This window comes from Miscanthus floridulus, chromosome 14 (assembly GCF_019320115.1).
Source record: "Miscanthus floridulus cultivar M001 chromosome 14, ASM1932011v1, whole genome shotgun sequence".
In the NCBI taxonomy this organism is placed as follows: Eukaryota; Viridiplantae; Streptophyta; class Magnoliopsida; order Poales; family Poaceae; genus Miscanthus; species Miscanthus floridulus.
The window spans coordinates 15149364-15166862 of NC_089593.1; the positions used below are offsets into that span (position 1 = coordinate 15149364).

At 44.1% G+C, this 17499-nt stretch overlaps 1 protein-coding gene across 2 annotated transcripts; it reads right to left on the reverse strand.

The window, feature by feature from the left end:
- Positions 1 to 3912: 3912 nt before the first annotated feature.
- LOC136504671 (uncharacterized) lies at positions 3913 to 7133 on the reverse strand. Of its 2 annotated transcripts, none has more exons than XM_066499643.1 (6): positions 6898 to 7133; positions 6428 to 6562; positions 5068 to 5264; positions 4653 to 4850; positions 4509 to 4568; positions 3913 to 4313 (listed from the first exon to the last, which is right to left on the reverse strand). In XM_066499643.1, exons 2-6 carry the CDS (start codon positions 6525 to 6527, stop codon positions 4155 to 4157), a joined length of 714 nt encoding a protein of 237 aa, XP_066355740.1. In that variant the 5' UTR covers positions 6528 to 6562; positions 6898 to 7133; the 3' UTR covers positions 3913 to 4154. The 2 variants fall into 2 exon arrangements, with proteins under 2 accessions (XP_066355740.1, XP_066355738.1); XM_066499641.1 differs by having other exon boundaries at positions 5068 to 5276; positions 6898 to 7129.
- Positions 7134 to 17499: the final 10366 nt, after the last annotated feature.

Sequence of the window (17499 nt, forward strand, 5' to 3'; positions counted from 1 at the left end):
TTTCCTGAATGCAATGATATCAGTAAACAACTGCCCCTCCACTATTTTTGGGTTCTCAGGATCTTGTAGTACATGGATCTCCAGAGGGTCAGCATCATCCACCTCTGCCTCAACATGGACAAACTCATCAGATGGCTCAACATTGTGAGTTGTATCAGTAGTAGCATAAGTGTTAGCACTGTCAGATGACTTTGCAAACCGAGGAGCAGGTGGCTCTATATCATACATGCCCTCATCATCAACACCCACATATTCTTCAGCATTATCAAACATATCAGGCTCCCTATCTGGCTCTATGTCAGCAGCTGCCTCTGGATTCTCAGGAGCAGCACTATTGGGTTCTTTAGGCATGTTAGCAGCTACCTCTACTTGTCTATCAGGATCTCTATGTGCCTCTAACTGAACATTTGCATCATCAGCAGGAACCACACAGAGAGGCTCTAGTGCGTCAAATTCAGCTTCCACACAAACTGCCCTATACATTTCAAACAAATCAAGCATATGTATCTCATTAACTAATCTGACATCCTCATTCAATCTTTTGTCAAAGAACCAAACTGCTGGTGTCTGGTTACTACTCAGATTCAATTCAGTTGCTAGAAATTTCAGCAGCAAGTCAAGTGTCATGGACCCATACTCCACATTCCACTTAAATGTATGGCCTTTTGTGTATGATTTCCTACCAGCCGTGTCTTTGGACGCAAATCCTTCCACTTTAAACTCTACCGAAAACATGCCATCCCTACCATGCAGTAAATCGAACCCCAAATAAAAGTGTATACATGCACGATACATCGATGCCACCACACAAATCAAGCCTAATCCCATACTGTGATGACCACAACAAGGCAAAGCAGGAGGAAAGGGTACCTGGTGGCGGTGTTCTCCATCGCAGCCGCACCAGCGCGCGGCGTGCCCGAATCTACCGACGCCATTAGGCCGCCTCCATCGCCCCCACCGGACACACGCTGGTTAGGATTTGTCGCCGTCGCCTCCAGTCGCAAGCTGACGCCTCAATTACCGCCGATGCCTCCAAATCGCCGCTGCCAGAACGTTGTTAGGGTTCATTGGACAGAAGAACTGGAGTAGAGAGAAGAAAGGAACACCAGCTTCAATCCTGCCTTATCCACTTAACCAGGGGCAATACGGGGCAGTACACAAATACGACGCCTGCAAGTGGGCCCAGGTACGTTCCAGGCATAGAAAAGGGCAAGGGTGAGGGACAAGCAGAATTGTAATGGCAAATTTACAATAACGTAAATTGTAATGGCGTTTTTCAAAGGTTGGAAAATTGTAATGGCAAGAAACCAAAAATCCCTTGTTTATATGCCCATATTGACCAAAATTCAATCTCTCATCAAAGTGCAAGTGCATGATCAGGACATCATTTTAGGAGCCAATCGCGAAAAAAAGGAAGACATCATTTTAGGAGCATTGCTTCCGTCGAAATGAGTACATGCCAACAGTGCTGAAATTTTCTGGATATAAATTGATTGACTGCATCCGTAGCTTAAGACAATGTGTTTATTATGATACAAATGTTTTACCCTTCATCCCTCTGGATGTCCATAAAAAATTACTTAAGACAGAAGTTCTGGACTTCGCGGTAGCTTTTGACCTGATGATAGCCAACACTTTCTTTAGAAAGAGAGAATCTCATCTAGTGACCTTCAGTAGCGGATAACACTGTAGCCAGATTGACATTGTCCTCGCAAGAAGAAAGGACAAACGAGCATGCTTGGATTGCAAGGTGATACCGAGGGAGTGTGTTGTTTCTCAACATAAGCTTTTGGTGGTAGACTTTCGTTTTCAGGTGCGTGCCCGTAGGGATAAACAAGCTAAGATTGAAAGAACAAAGTGGTGGAAACTGAAAGGGGAGACGTCAGAGGTATTTAGGGAAAGGGTTATCAAAGAGGGCTCTTGGAAGGAAGAAAACGATATAAACAACATGTGGGACAAGATGGCAACCAACATTCGGAAGGTAGCCTCAGAGGTGTGTGGAGTTACCAAAGGAAGGGGACGCGAGGCTAAAGATACTTGGTGGTGGAACGAGGAAGTCCAAAGGGCTATTAAGGAGAAGAAAGAATGCTATAGACGCTTGTACCATGACAGGAGTGTGGACAACATAGAGAAGTACAAGGTGGCAAAGAAGACTGCAAAGCGAGCTGTAAGTGTGGCAAAGGGTAGAGCGTACGAGGATCTTTACCAACATTTGAGTACAAAGGAAGGAGAGAAGGACATTTATAGGATGACTAGGGTTCGGGAGAGAAAGACACAGGACTTCAACCAAGTTAAGTGCATTAAGGATAAAAGGGAGCATCTCTTGGTGAAGGAGGATGAGATCCGACATCGATGGCAAGAGTATTTTGACAAATTGTTCAATGGTGAGAATATGGACACAACCTTTCATTTGGATGACTCTTTTGATGACACCAATAGGCGCTTTGTGCGGAGAATCCAAGAATCTGAGGTTAGAGAGGCGTTGAAAAGGATGAAAGGAGGTAAGGCGATGGGACCGGATGGTATCCCAATCGAGGTGTGGAGATGCCTCGGGGACATAGCTATAGTATGGCTAACCAAGCTGTTCAACCATATTTTTCTATCGAACAAGATGCCTGATGAGTGGAGGAGAAGTATATTGGTACCGATCAACAAGAATAAAGGGAATATTCAAAGTTGTATGAATTACCGGGGAATTAAGTTGATGAGCCATACTATGAAGCTATGGGGAAGAGTTATCGAGCATCGCTTGAGAGCAATAATGCGGGTCTCTATGAACCAATTTGGTTTTATGCCCGGAAGGTCAACCATGAAAGCCATTTTCTTAGTAAGACAAGTTATGGAGCGGTATAGGGAGAAGAAGAAGGACCCACACATGGTTTTTATTGACTTGGAGAAGGCTTATGATAAAATACCAAGGAATGTTATGTGGTGGGCTTTGGACAAACATAAAGTCTCAACGAAGTACGTCGGGCTCATTAAGGACATGTACAACAATGTTGTGACTAGAGTTCGAACAAGTGATGGAGACACGGATGACTTCCCGATTAGGATAGGACTACATCAAGGGTCAGCTTTGAGCCCTTATTTGTTTGCTTTAGTGATGGATGAGGTCACAAGGGACATACAAGGGGACATCCCTTGGTGTATGCTTTTCGCGGACGATGTAGTGCTAGTTGATGAAAGCCGGACAGGGGTGAATCAGAAACTGGAGTTATGGCGAGAGACTTTGGAGTCCAAAGGTTTTAGACTCAGTAGAACTAAAACTGAGTATATGAGATGTGACTTCGGCACTACTACTCGGGAGGAGGAAGATGTTAGTTTGGAAGGTCAAGTAGTGCCTAGAAAGGATACCTTTCGATATTTAGGATCAATGCTACAAAGGAACGGGGATATTGATGAAGATGTTAGCCATAGAATCAAAGCAGGGTGGATGAAGTGGCGGCAAGCGTCTGGTGTCCTATGTGACAAAAGGGTACCACAGAAGCTAAAAGGCAAGTTTTATAGGACGACGATTAGACCTGCTATGTTGTATGGTGCAGAATGTTGGCCTACGAAAAGACGACATGTTCAATAGCTAAGTGTCGCGGAAATGCGTATGTTGCATTGGATTTGCGGTCATACAAAAAGGGATCGAGTTCGGAACAATGATATACGTGAGAGATTAGGGGTAGCGCCAATTGAAGAAAAGTTTGTCCAACACCGGTTGAGATGGTTTGGACATGTGCAACGGAGACCTCCAGATGCACCGATGCGTAGTGGAATCCTAAGTCAGGATAGTAACGTGAAGAGAGACAGAGGAAGACCGAAGTTGACTTGGGTAGAGGCAATAAAAGGAGACTTGAAAGAATGGAATATACCCAAAGACTTAGCCTTAGATAGAAGTGCTTGGAAGACAGCTATTCACGTGCCTGAACCTTGATTGCTTCTGATGGGTTTCAACTCTAGCCTACTCCAATTTGTTTGGGACTTAAATGCTTTGTTGTTGTTGTTGTTGTGACGTGATTACAAGATGAAAAGAATGCAGGACACAAGACACGTCCTTCATCATGCATTTATATATGATATGACAATTATATGTACAACACAGCGCTTGGACACCACTATTTCCAACCACCACTAACTGCTTCGCGTGTTCTTCTCCAACCTTCAATTCAAGCGTCACTCAGCAACGCTCCCTGCAAGACTGAGCTGAAAGTCTTCTTCTGGCTGGCTGGACACGCCTGTAAGAGCGCACAAACATCATTCTTCTCGAGGAACTTCTCACCGTTCACCAGGACGAGGGGAATGTATTGCATGACCAGCTTCTTGCACTGCCAGCACGAAAACAAGATTAGCCATTGCATATCATGTCATCGCAAATCAAAACGATTCCCAATATAAGTTTTTTTTTAAGAATTAGCGTTTCTGCAAAACATTCAGATTTTTTATATGACAGGGAAGTAAATCTGAAATATAGTGAGTGGAGGGGTGAAAAGTTTACACACATCAAAAGCCAAATAGCTTACCTGCTGAACATGACCTTCGATCTTATTGCACTCCTTGATAAGAATCTGAATTATCTCAAGCTGCAGACATCAATCAAGTGGAAAATGTCAGACACAGAATGGCAACTCATGGTAGGGAACAAGTAAATGACGCGAAGCTATTACCTCCGCATCTGGATCTTTCAGTTTGGACATAATTTCATCAAGCAGATGGTGGCAGAACACACATGTGCTGTTACTTCTCACTCCAGAGAAAATAGCCGTGTCCCTACACAGGCCATACTGTTTGCAGAACGCTTCTGGTTTGATCTCAGTAATCTTGGCAAACAGGAGAGCTGCATAAGAGTCCATCAATTCAACACACTGCAGAGATAGGGAAGTTGTTAGAGAAAATTACACTAAACCCACATAGTATATTATTTAATTTTAGGCAGCACCTTCTCAGCATGGTGGTATGTAGTATGGAAACCAAATGTTTATGTATTTAATGTCTTGCAACCATGCCAATATTTTAATTTTCTACAATACATATACATCTATAGTTATATAAAAATAAACAAAATATGTTCAAGATGATCACCTTCTCTTCAAAGGAGAATGACTTAGAGCAAGCGTCATGAAGGAATTCCATGACCTTATCTTGTGTCTGTTTCTCGCTGAGATAACTGACAGCTTCGCTCGTGAAGTTTTCACAGGCTGAGCATAGTGGGCCGCTACCCTTGAGATGGACAGGAATCTTGGTTGAAGAAATTTGTTCCTTCAAGGTCGAGCCATGATCTGGGAGTTCAACTGCACAAGATGAAGAAAAAGTGAGAAGGCAATAAACTGGGTATGATCCAATCTGCAGGCAAAAGATCCAGCGCTACTAATAAGGAAAGGATGTTTCATGAGTTGCAGTGGATGGATGCCATGCTGAGCCTATGTTATTGTCACACCCGATTTTAAGGATAAAATGGGATGCAAAGTCTTATGTGCGCCCAGAGATTAGTCACACACATAAGCTGACAAATTATAAATAGTATCATCACAAGCGTTTATTACATCACGAATAATAAGACACAAGTTTAACAGCATTTAGCTTTTAGTTGTCACAATTTATAATTTGTCGGCTTATATGTGTGACTGATCTCTGGGCGCACATAAAATTTTGCATCCCATTTTATCCTTAAAATCGGGTATGACAGTTATGTTATGTTATATAGTATCTATATATGCCACCCTAGCAACCGGCATAGGAGTATCAGAAAATAAAACATGCTCAATTTCAACTTATTTAGGCTATCTCCAACAACAACACCCAAAATACAAGACCCATTCGTCCTTTGGGTATTGCTACAGGCAAAATGTTCAATAACTATTCAACATCTTCTCCAACAACAAGACCCAAAAAAGAATCATTTCTGCAAATCGGTTTCTAGGAGAGAGGATGCCCATATTTGGATTGTGCCTCTCAGGCAACCAAAAATAGGTCTCCCATATAGGTACTTTGTTGGAGGCTGACTTTAGGTCTCTTGCTACCTATTTTGGGTTTAGGTGCCCATATGGATTCCTCGTCGGAGACAGTCTTAGTAATCGTGTTAACTGTTTAGTACCCTAAACATCTAGACATACGACCACTGCACCTTTTGGGTAAAGGAGATGTACAGCTGTAGATAAGCAAACCAGCATGACATGATGATATTTTCTATCTATGAAATAACAGTAGTAACAAAGAGTGCGACCAACGGTTATTATAGTTTTGCAGCATAAGTGATAAGTCAACGGTGCTGATATGGAGTCCCTGAGTGAGAACATAATGAATTGATGATACTTTCTATGAAATAACAGAAACAAATAGTGCAACCAACGGTGATTATAGTTTTGCAGCATAAGAGTAAGTCAACGGTGCTGATATGGAGTCCCTGAGTAAGAACACAACATAAGGATGCCAAGTCTGTTACCAGCAGCAGGTACAAGACGCCTGGCCTCTGCAGCAGGTCCCCAGGCGGCGACGAGCAGCAGCAAGAGGAGCGTGAGACAGAAAGGCGCTTTGGAACCCATCTGTATGGTGGACTGGCGATGCTTTCCTTGTCAACCTGCCATGGGAAGAAATACATCACATACAGTTCAGACTACAGAGCTTCAAGAAAACCAGTTGATTTCGGTTAGCCAGGAACCGAGGGCAGCCCCCTTCCAGATCCAGCAGACCACGGGGAACCAACCCCGGCGAGAGATCGACTGGGAAGCCGATCGGCGAGGGAGGGCGGGGGAACGGGGAGCAAACGAGGAAGGGGGCCAATCAGTCAAGCAAACAAATCGAGCAAGGGGGAAGAACCCCAAAAATCGTCGGCGGGATTGCAGATTACGGACTGGGTGGGGAACCCAAAAAAAAAACACACAGCGATTTGAAGAAGAGGAAAGGTCGCCTCACCTGAAGCTCGAGACGGAATCAATCAATCGAATCGAATCGTGGAGCAGCGATCCCGGACAAGGGCGGAACTAGAACTCCACCGTGCCCGCGCGGCTGTGAATATGGGGGCGGGCGGGCGGCGGTGGTGGGCGGTGGCGATTTCCTATCCTTGTCGGCTCCGGTTGGTCGTTGGTTGCTGTTGCGTACCGGATTCCGGTTCCGTTCCGTTGAGGTCGTTTGGCAAGCCAAGAAACACAGACGTACAGAGTCTGTTGGTGGCACCTGCACGGCTGCAACTTATTGGCGGCCCGGTCGGGCCCAATATGTCCAGCCTGCCAAGCCCAACGGACAACCCACTCGGTGCCTTAAGCGGCCCAAATGACCGTGGTGGCTGTGATTTTTGTAAAAAAAAAAAGGTGTAAAAAAAAGAACACAGCTCCTCGTGAAGCATTTTGATTTTGAAATCTTCCTCTATGTTTTGATAAATAAAATTGCTTTCAACTACTGATCGATTGTACCTCTTTGAAATTGCACAAGTTAAACCACAAACGAAAAATGAACGATAAATTTGAAAATTTTGAGATTGTACCTCTCAAGAGGAAGTAGTGTAAACAATTTTCACACTATTAGACTCAGTGTGGTGTAAACAAGTTTTGCACTCAAAGGTGTGACCTTGGTTAACCTACTTATCACTTTAGGGCCCGTTCGGCTAGGCAAAAATTGACCAGGTATTATTCCTGCTGCTCGTAGACTATGTAAATTAAGGCCATGTTCGGTTAATCTGAATTCTCCCAGGAATCATTCCAGATGAGAAAAGCTTATATAAATTAGAGAAACAATCTAGCTACGAATTGTTCTATGGAGCAAATTCGTGATAACCGAACGAGCGCAAGCAAGTAATCCGAGCAGGAACTCTTCTAGAGAGCGGTTCCCTAACGGACCCTTAATGGAAAATGGAGTAGCCAAAGTTTGATTCCTGGCTGAATGACTCGGGTGGCGTGTCACATGAGGACCGAGCAGGGCTCAATGGCCTATTATGTGTTTGAGCACACGGTTAGTGCCGGTGCCCAAGTTTTTAAATGATGGCAGTGCTCCTGGCAGCACTAAGAAAAAAAGACATGTCAATGGTTTACGCTACTCTGTTTGTATTTTTCCATGAAAAATGGGTTATTGGTATATATTGAGATATTGAATGCTTATTTTCATGCAGAAGAGAGGGTAATTCTTCTCAATGATTAAGTGTAAAACAGTTGAATACAACGCCCTTTTATGAAATGTGCATTCCACACGCTAACTCAAGAGCTGCGCCCAGCCTAAGCTACTACTCGCAAAGTAAACAACTCAGTGCATGTTCCATTTGCTCCATAGGAGGGTCTAAACTAGGCTAAAAGTGCCTTAGGGGGGAGGAGGGAGGGAGAGGGGGGGGGGGGGGGTGTCAAAGACGCCCCATACCCCCACCCACTTGATGCTGCATGGCTATGCATGCATGTGCATGGCTAAATTAAATTATGGGCAAATTGGCCATTGTTGGTTGAAGGACTAAAGTTTAACCCATGATCCAAACACCCCCGTCAAGGACTAAACTTTTGCTTCTTTAGTCTAAGGCCGTGTTTGGATCACTAGTCCATAGACTAAAGTTTAGGGGGACTAAAGTTTAGCCCCGCTGGGCTGTTTAGATTCATGGGCAAAACTTTACTCCTTCATCCTACAATGATTGATTTGCCTCTCATTTAATTAAGCCATGCACATGCATAGTGGGTGGATGGGGGGTATGGGGCGTCCAGTGGGCCCAGTTTAAAGCCCCTTTAATCTCATAAATCCCATCATGCTTGACCTCATCTTATCCTAAGGAATCGATTTCAATCTCCTTGATATAGAGCAAGACAGATCACATAAATCACTATCCTGCTTGACCTCATCTTATCCCAAGGATTTGATTTCAATCTCCTCGATCTAGAGCAAGACAGGTGGGATGGGGGAATAAATATCGGGCTTCGGAAGGAAGATGAAAGGAGCGAGGGACTCAGACCCCTTGCCTATGGTAATGCAGGTATCACGGACTCCGGTGGGTTTGTGCGTCCAAGCTCGTGCGGCCTCGTCCGAGGGGTTCCGTGGGCGCTTGCGCGGCCCCATCTAAGAGGGCACGCGGGAGGGGCCAAGGGCGCGCGGCACCGAGCGGCGGTATGGGGGTAGGGGCGGCGAGAGAATGGATTGACGCGCTCACGCGACTATGTGCTGTTGGGCGGCGGCGGCTGGAAAGGATGAGGTATAGGGTTTCGCAAAGGAAGAATGAGAGGTGGGCCACCAAATTTCTCTGGGCGCCAGTGGGATGGGCCGAGCGCGCTAAAATGAAAATAGACTGTACCGACTGATCGTTTGACCCTAATACTTGTTTTTAGCGACCGATTGTACGAGGAAACAGGTAAATATATATACCGACCGATGTAGAGTTGGTAGAAGAAAAAATAGCGACCGATAATCTGTTAGAAATTTATAGCGACCAATTATTGGTTGTTAATATTATGTTTTAGCGACCGTTGTTCGACGCTAATTGTTGGTTGTGGTATAGTGGGGGGAACGTAGTTGTTGAGAGGGTCGTGGAATAACTAATGGACGGTTTTGTACGTTTGCTCTTGTGTACGTATTGGCAAGTGGGTGGAAGGAGCTGCATGCTGCTAGCTTCACCCGTTAGGTTCGGGAGCATAGATGATATCTACATTAACTTTTAGCACATAGTTTTAATATGGATAGCTTCATATGACACTCTCACATAACTTTGAAATGTGTGCAAGAGCTTAGCTCTTGATCAAGAGCTAGTTTTCTCTCTCTTCTATTAAAATACGAGAAAAATATTTAGAGCTTGATTAAAAGTCGTTTGTTGGAGCTGCCCTTAGGGCACCCACGATGGTTAGAGTTAGTTAATAGCTCTAAGCCAACTTCTCCAATAATGTTAACTTTTGCATATAGCTTTTGCATGGATAGCCCTAGGCTACAGTGGAGTGACAGCGTGTGTGAAGAAGACCTAATCATTCATATGTACGAGGGAGGTTGATAGATTATTACAGGATCAACTAGCCATAGATCTAGCATGTGTACTTACATTTGGAATAAATAGCGAGTCCTAGAACATGTGCTAGTTCGGGATTAACAGATAGAGTGAGAGAGAGATAGGGGTTGAGGAGGTGCAAACTATCGTCCGCCTTCATAGAAGACGAGCTGGCCATAGGGTTGCTTGACGGTGGCGCTGTGATGCCCGACAGTGAAGGCACTGTCGCGGTGGCGGCGGTGCAGAGGCGACGGTGGCCGGTGGCGGAGCTTCTCGTCGCTGGCAACGCCCCCTCTCTTGATCGACTAGGGTTTAGGGACTATATGTGGGGCGTCTGATGGCTTAGGTGAACATCATTGCTTGTGCCCCAGCCCCCACCTCCCTTTTTATGGTGCTGTGAGATGGGGGCCCACCAACCATGGAACGGTTGGGCGCCCCCGATCAGGGCACAGATCCAAGGGCGGGCCAATTGGTGGAGATCATCAAACATTCTCCCCCTTGATCTCACCTTATGACTTAAACTCAACTTACTTTATCTTGTTCCCATTCCATCACAGATCAGTGCATAGAGCGTGCCTCATCGTTACGGTCAGTTGCCATTAGATTAAACAGCTATAATGCACCTCTCTATTTTGAAACAGATTGTCAACTAGGCCCTTATTGTCCAGTAATCATAGGTTTTCCCTTAAACCTATGCCGGCTAAGTGTTCTCTGAACACGCTGGGTGGTAAGCCTTTTGTAAGCGGATCCACAAGCATCTTTTCCGTTCTTATATGCTCAAGACTAATTGTATGATCCCAGACTTTGTCTTTCACAACATAATACTTTATGTCAATGTGTTTGGCTGCACCACTTGACTTATTGTTGTGAGCATAACATACTGCTGGATTATTATCGCAGTATAACTTGAGTGGTTTATGTATGTTGTCTATCACTTTCAACCCGGGCATGAATTTCTTCAGCCAATTCACCTGCCCTGTGGCCTCATAACATGCCACAAACTCGGCATACATCGTGGACGATGTAGTGACGGTTTGCTTTGAGCTTTTCCATGATATAGCTCCTTCTGCGAGAGTGAATATGTATCCTAACGTGGATTTTCTGTCATCTCCCGCATAATCAGAATCTGTATACCTCTCTATGTACAGGGAATCAGATCTTCTGTACGTTAGCATGAGACCCTTCATACCTTGCAGGTAACGCAAAACTTTCTTTACTAATTTCTAGTGTTTTATTCCTAGATTACTCTGATATCTGCCAAGTAACCCGGTAACAAATGCTAAGTCAGGGCGAGTACACACTTGAGCATACTGTAAACTTCCGACAGCTGAACTATATGGAACCACTTTTATTTGATCGATCTCATATTGGTTCCTGGGACATTGAAATTCCCCATATCTGTTGCCCTTGACTATGGGAGCGGGTTAAGCCTTACAATTTTGCATACTGTATTTCTTTAGAACCTTTTCTAAGTATGCCTTTTGTGATAATCCTAAAACCCCATTTTCTCTATCTCGGTGAATCTCTATTCCTAGGACGAATGAAGCCTCATCGAGATCCTTCATATCAAACTTTGAGGACAAGAACTTCTTTGTTTCTAGTAGTAGATTAACATCACTGCTAGCGAGCAAGATGTCATCCACATACAAGACTAGGAAAATGTATTTCCCATTCTTGAACTTTGCATAAAGGAAATTGTCCTCTACATTTTCTTGAAACCCAAACTTTCTTATTGTACTATCAAACTTCAAATACCACTCTCTTGAAGCTTGTTTTAATCCGTAAATGGATTTCTTCAGGCAGTATCCCATATGTTCTTTTCCTTCCACAACAAAACCTTTCAGTTGTGCCATGTAAACATTTTCCTCCAGATCCCCGTTTAGGACCGTCTTTACATCCATCTGATGTAATTCTAAATCATAATGTGCTACAAGTGCCATTATGATTCTAAAAGAATCCTTACATAAGACTGGAGAAAATGTCTCATTGTAATCTATGCCTTCTCTTTGCGTGAAGCCTTTCGCCACAAGTCACGCTTTGAATCTTTCTATATTCCCTTTGGAGTCATGTTTGGTTTTGTAGACCCATTTATAGCCTACTGTCTTGGCTCCTTTAGGAATTGTTTCTAAGTCCCAAACACTGTTGGTTTTCATTGATTTCATTTCATCTTCCATGGCTTCAATCCACTTGGATGAGTGAGCGCTTCTCATGGCTTCTTCAAATGAGGTGGGATCACCCTCCAGTTGAAATTCCTCACATTCAAAAACTTCGTAGTCGCTGATCTCCTGACTCTTTGAGACCTTCTAGGGGTCTCGTTAGATGATGTTTGTTCTATATGAGGCTGTTGTTGCTCTCCCTCATGTGTGACAACGGGTTCTTGGGGATCCTGAAGGATAGGTTCCACATGTTCATTTATTGTTGCCATAGGAGAACTAACAATAGGTGTTGTTACTATAGTGTTTTGCACTGTTGGTACAGCAACAATAGGTAGCATGAAGAATGGATCCTGAACCATAGGAGTGGGCATGTATACCTGCTTCTCTTCAAAACTAATTTCTCGCGCTACCATGCTCCCTCTGATCATATCATCCTCCAAGAAGACAACATGTCTTGTTTCTATAAACTTCATTTGTCTGTCAGGATAATAGAAGCGATAATCTTTTGACTTTTTCTGGATAGCCAATGAAATGGCAATTGACTGTCTTGGAGTCTAGCTTCCCTATATTTGGGTTAAAAACTTTTGCCTCAGCTAGACAACCCCACACACGTAAATAGTTAAGTGAGGGTTCCTTTCCTGTTCACAACTCATACGGTGTTTTGGGCACCGACTTGCTTGGCACTCGATTAAGTATATGAATGGCGGTTTTTAATGCCTCCATCCATAAACTTATCGGTAGGGTAGAGTAACTTATCATGCTTCTCGCCATATTGATTAAGGTACGGTTGCGTCTTTTAGCTACTCCATTCTGCTGAGGCTCGCCCGGTGTAGAATACTGGGCTACTATGTCATTTTCCTATAAGAACCTTGCAAAAGGTCTAGGAACTTGGCCATATGGGGTGTGTCGACCATAGTACTCTCTCCCACGGTCAGACCTTACTACCTTAATCTTTAAGTTGTGCTGATTTTCTACTTCAGCCTTAAATATCTTAAATTTATCCAATGCTTCCGATCTTTCTTTAATTGGATAAATATAGCCAAAACGAGAATAGTCATCTGTGAATGTTGTAAATGAATCATAACCATCCACACTCTTCATAGGAAAAGGACCACAGATATCTGTGTGAACTATTTCTAGAATCTCTGTGCTTTGTTTGACATCTTTCTTTATTTTCTTAACATACTTTTCTTTTATGCAGTCAATGCATTGCTCTAAATCTAAAAATTCTAAAGGCGGAAGAATTGATTTCTTAATCAATCGCTCTATTCTCCCCCTCAAAATATGGCCTAAACGACAATGCCATAATTTCGATGATACAACATGAACTCTCTTCCGCTTATTACTTGCATTCATAGACGAAGAGGCATTCTCATTCTCAGTACTTATATCATTCACATTCTCAGAAAGTGATAACAAATAAAGCTTGTCTTGTCGGAAGGCAAGACCAACACATTTATTATTATAAACAATCTAACATTTGCCATTACCAAAATGGCAATCATATCCATCGTCATCTAAACATGAAACACTTATTTAATTTCTTTGCAAAGAGGGTACATATAGAACATCTAAAAGCTTAAGTACAAAACCATCAACTAATTCTAGAGAGAGATCTCCAATGGCTTCAACTTCAGTTTCAACTCCATTTGCTACTTTAATTCTTCTTTCTCCTCTTTGTAGGGTCCTCCTCATATAGAATCCCTGTAATGAATTTACAACATAAATAGTTGCACCTGAGTCAATCCACCAAGTAGATTTTAAATAACTTAAATACAAGGACTCATCTATGAATGTAATAATGTCCTCACCTTTCTTCTGAAGGTTTTTCAGGAACTTTGGACAATCCTTCTGGTAATGTCCACTCTTCTTGCACCATTAGCACTGATCCATGTCAACTTGTACATTGTTGTTCTTCTGCTGATGATCAATCTGAGGGGCTTTCCCATGAGGTTGGGCATTAAAATTCTTCCTTTTATTGTTGTTCACAAGGTTTGCAGAGTCACACTGTGAGCTTTTAAGCCTCTCCTCCTCTTGCACACACATTGCAATGAGCTTCTCAATGTCCCACTTATTGGGCTGCATGTTGTAGTTAACAACAAAAGTTTCATACTCTTTCAGCAAGGAAGCAAAAACCAAATGAATCAGGAATTCATCTTTGAGCCCCAAATCCATTGGCTTGAGCTTGGATGCCGTGTTGCTCATCTTCAATATGTGTTCTATTATACCTCCAATAGAGTATTTCTCATTGAATAATTTCTTTACCAAGGTACTGGCATAAGCCTTTAAAGAGCCAGTGAATTGACTCTCCACCTTCTTAAGATACTCTGTGGTGGTATCACAATCTAGGATAGACCCCCTTATAGCATATGAAAATGTGGACTTAGCCACCATCAAGCACTTGTAGTTTGAAATGTCCCATTTCTTGCGTTCGAGATCATACTTCATCCGCACTTCTGCATGATCTCGCTGCCAAGCAGTAAAATCAGCATCAGTCTCATTATCTTCCCTCACTAGGTCCACTGGCTCAGTCGGACACGAGGAGGTAAGCGCTAGGTCATTTTCAGACAGCGCAAGTGCTAGTTCATACTTCTCTCGCCATACCCTGTAGTTGCCCCCTTCAAGAGGCGATATGTGTGAGATAAAAGCCATTGGGTTGAGTCCTGAAAAACACCGTCAGAGATAATGAGAAAATATGACATCATAATTGCATGCTTTAATTTAATGTTGGTCAAAATTAAAACATACAACATTCTTATACACTAATTCTACATCACCGTTGGGCAGAAATAGAATTAATCCATGGAAAACTTATGAATAAACATTATAATATTATTATCATCAACGTTGGTAAGAAAATAACAATACGATAATTTAACTTAAGCAAATATGACTACTCCAATTAAAATTTTCTTGTTGGTTCAAAAATTAATCAGAGGATAAACTGATCATTGCAGCAGAAAACTCATACTTAATTGGTGAATTTTACCCACAGGAAAATTCTCTTTACTAATTTTATTTGAGCCATCAATCAAATACCAGGAAAAGAATAAATTCTCTAGAATTTAGAAAATGAAAAAGGGCTCAAAGCATCATTGTTTACTCAGCCCAAGCAGCAAAGCGGCCTAGCCTACCTTACGCGCATGCCCGCAGCTCCCTCCCAGGCTGCAACCTGGGCCTAGGCCGGGAAAGCAACCTACCGCTCACGCCCACTTGGGCCAAAACTTGGCCCATTCGCTCTGCACCGTCCATCTCAAATTGATGGTCGAGCACGCTCCTCGGCGGAACAAAAAAGCGCGACACGGCACCGGCTCCTGAACCCTAGCTCATTCTGTTCTCCTCCCCTTCCTCTCTCAGCGTAGTGAGCGGTAGCCACCGAGTGGCATTGAGCCAGCGGCCACCGGAGCTGGCCTGTGGTGGAGGGATGATGGCACCATCGCCGGCCCCCTCATCGGCGGGCGCGCTCCCCTTCGGGTGAGCGCGCCGCCGTCGAGCGGCCTAGCGGCGGTGCCCTAGTAGGCGGCGCGAAGCCCTTCCCAGAGACTTAGGTGAGTGGAGGGTGGTGAGGTAAGCCACCTCCGAAGCCCTTCCCCTTTCCCCTTCTTTTCTCTGCTTGGATCTTCTTCTATTCTTCTCGGATCTTGTCCGATTTTGGGTTAGGGTCAGGGTTAGGTCGAGTTAGGGTTAGTGTTTGGCTACTGTTCTTCTTCCCTGAGTTGTCTACGTGGGTTAGGGTTAGGGTTTGAGTTCCTTTTCAAAACTAAGACCCTTTCTTACTCCTTTTCTTCTCCCGATTTGGGTTTAGGGTTTGATGAACCCTCTGCTTAGATCCGAATTGGATCTCTCACCTCCTTCTAATTGTTGTTACTCGATTTTCTACCCCGATAAGATAGATCTATGCCTAGTTAGGCAACTGATACCATTGATATATTATTACAGGATCAACTAGCCATAGATCTAGCATGTGTACTTACATTTGGAATAAATAGCGAGTCCTAGAACATGTGCTAGTACGGAATTAACAGATAGAGTGAGAGAGATAGGGGTTGAGGAGGTGAAAACCATCGGCCGCCTTCGTAGAAGATGAGCTGGCCATGGGGTTGCTTGACGGTGGCGCTGTGATGCCCGACGATGAAGGCACTGTCGTGGTGGCGGCGGTGCAGAGGTGGCGGTGGCCAATGGTGGAGCTTCCCGTCACTGGCAATGCCCCCTCTCTAGATCGGCGAAGCGCCTGTACTCGGCCCTTGGCTCCTTCTCGGCCTATGAGTCTAGCCAAGGGCCAGATGCAAGAAGACAAGCCCCGGGCCATCGAGGCTTGGGGACTCACAGACGGTGCACTCCGGGTGCGGCCTTGCCGGCCGCTCCCACGATAGGGTCACACACAAGGTATGACACAAGAAGACAAGTCCCCTTAGCCTCTAGGGGCTGGTCACCCTGGGCATTCGGTCAGACCGAACCGATTGGTTCGGTTCCTCGGTCATTCGGTCAGTTCGGTCATCAGAAACCTAGGACCGATCGGTCTTTGCAAAAAACGAAGACCGAGGAAGTTCGGTCTCGGTTAGTTCGGTTCGGTCTCGGTCACGACCGAACTAACCGGACCTGAGTAGCAGCCACAAACAATAGCAGAATCTATAGCAATTTTCAACAGCATACTTGCTATTTGAAGGCAAAAAAATAACAACACAATATATAAAACAAACCACACATTATTATGACAAGTTCTAGCACACAACTTTCTCAGTTCTCACAAATCACAATCACACATAATGACATTACGAACGAAGTCTACAGAACTACGGTCAGTTCGGTCACTTCGGTTAACCGACACATATGACCGAATTTCTATCGGTTACTTCGGTTAGTTGGGAGCCAGGACCGAACTCATGACCGAACTTTTCGGTCTCGGTCTTTTCGGTCTCGGTCTCGGTCTTTTCGGTTCGGTCTTCGGTCTTCGGTTAATTATGCCCAGAGTTAGGGGCTGGGCAGCTCTTGGGTGAAAGGTCATTGTTTGGTTATGGTAATTGAGTGACAACCTAGGTGGACTAATTGTGTTTAATGTGAGATACACAAGTGATTAGTCCACATGTACATCATGTGTGATCAACCTTTGCCATGGAGGTGAAATGGCTTGGAGATGTTGCAAGGCTCACACATGTGATGAAGGAGCTCATTGCATATGAGACATGACATGGAGTCATGTGATCAAGGTGGAGAAGATCAAGACAAGACTTGGCTCGATGGACCGGTTGCAAGTGTGAAGGGCAAGTTGAGTGATGATTTGGCACCGATGAACCGAAGCAATGGTGAAGAGCAAGTGAAGTCAAGATCGATGAATCAATACAGTCATGTGATGATATGAAGTGGATCATATCATTTGGTGATTGGTTGGTTCATGTGCTGCATCAACAATGGAGGAGATGG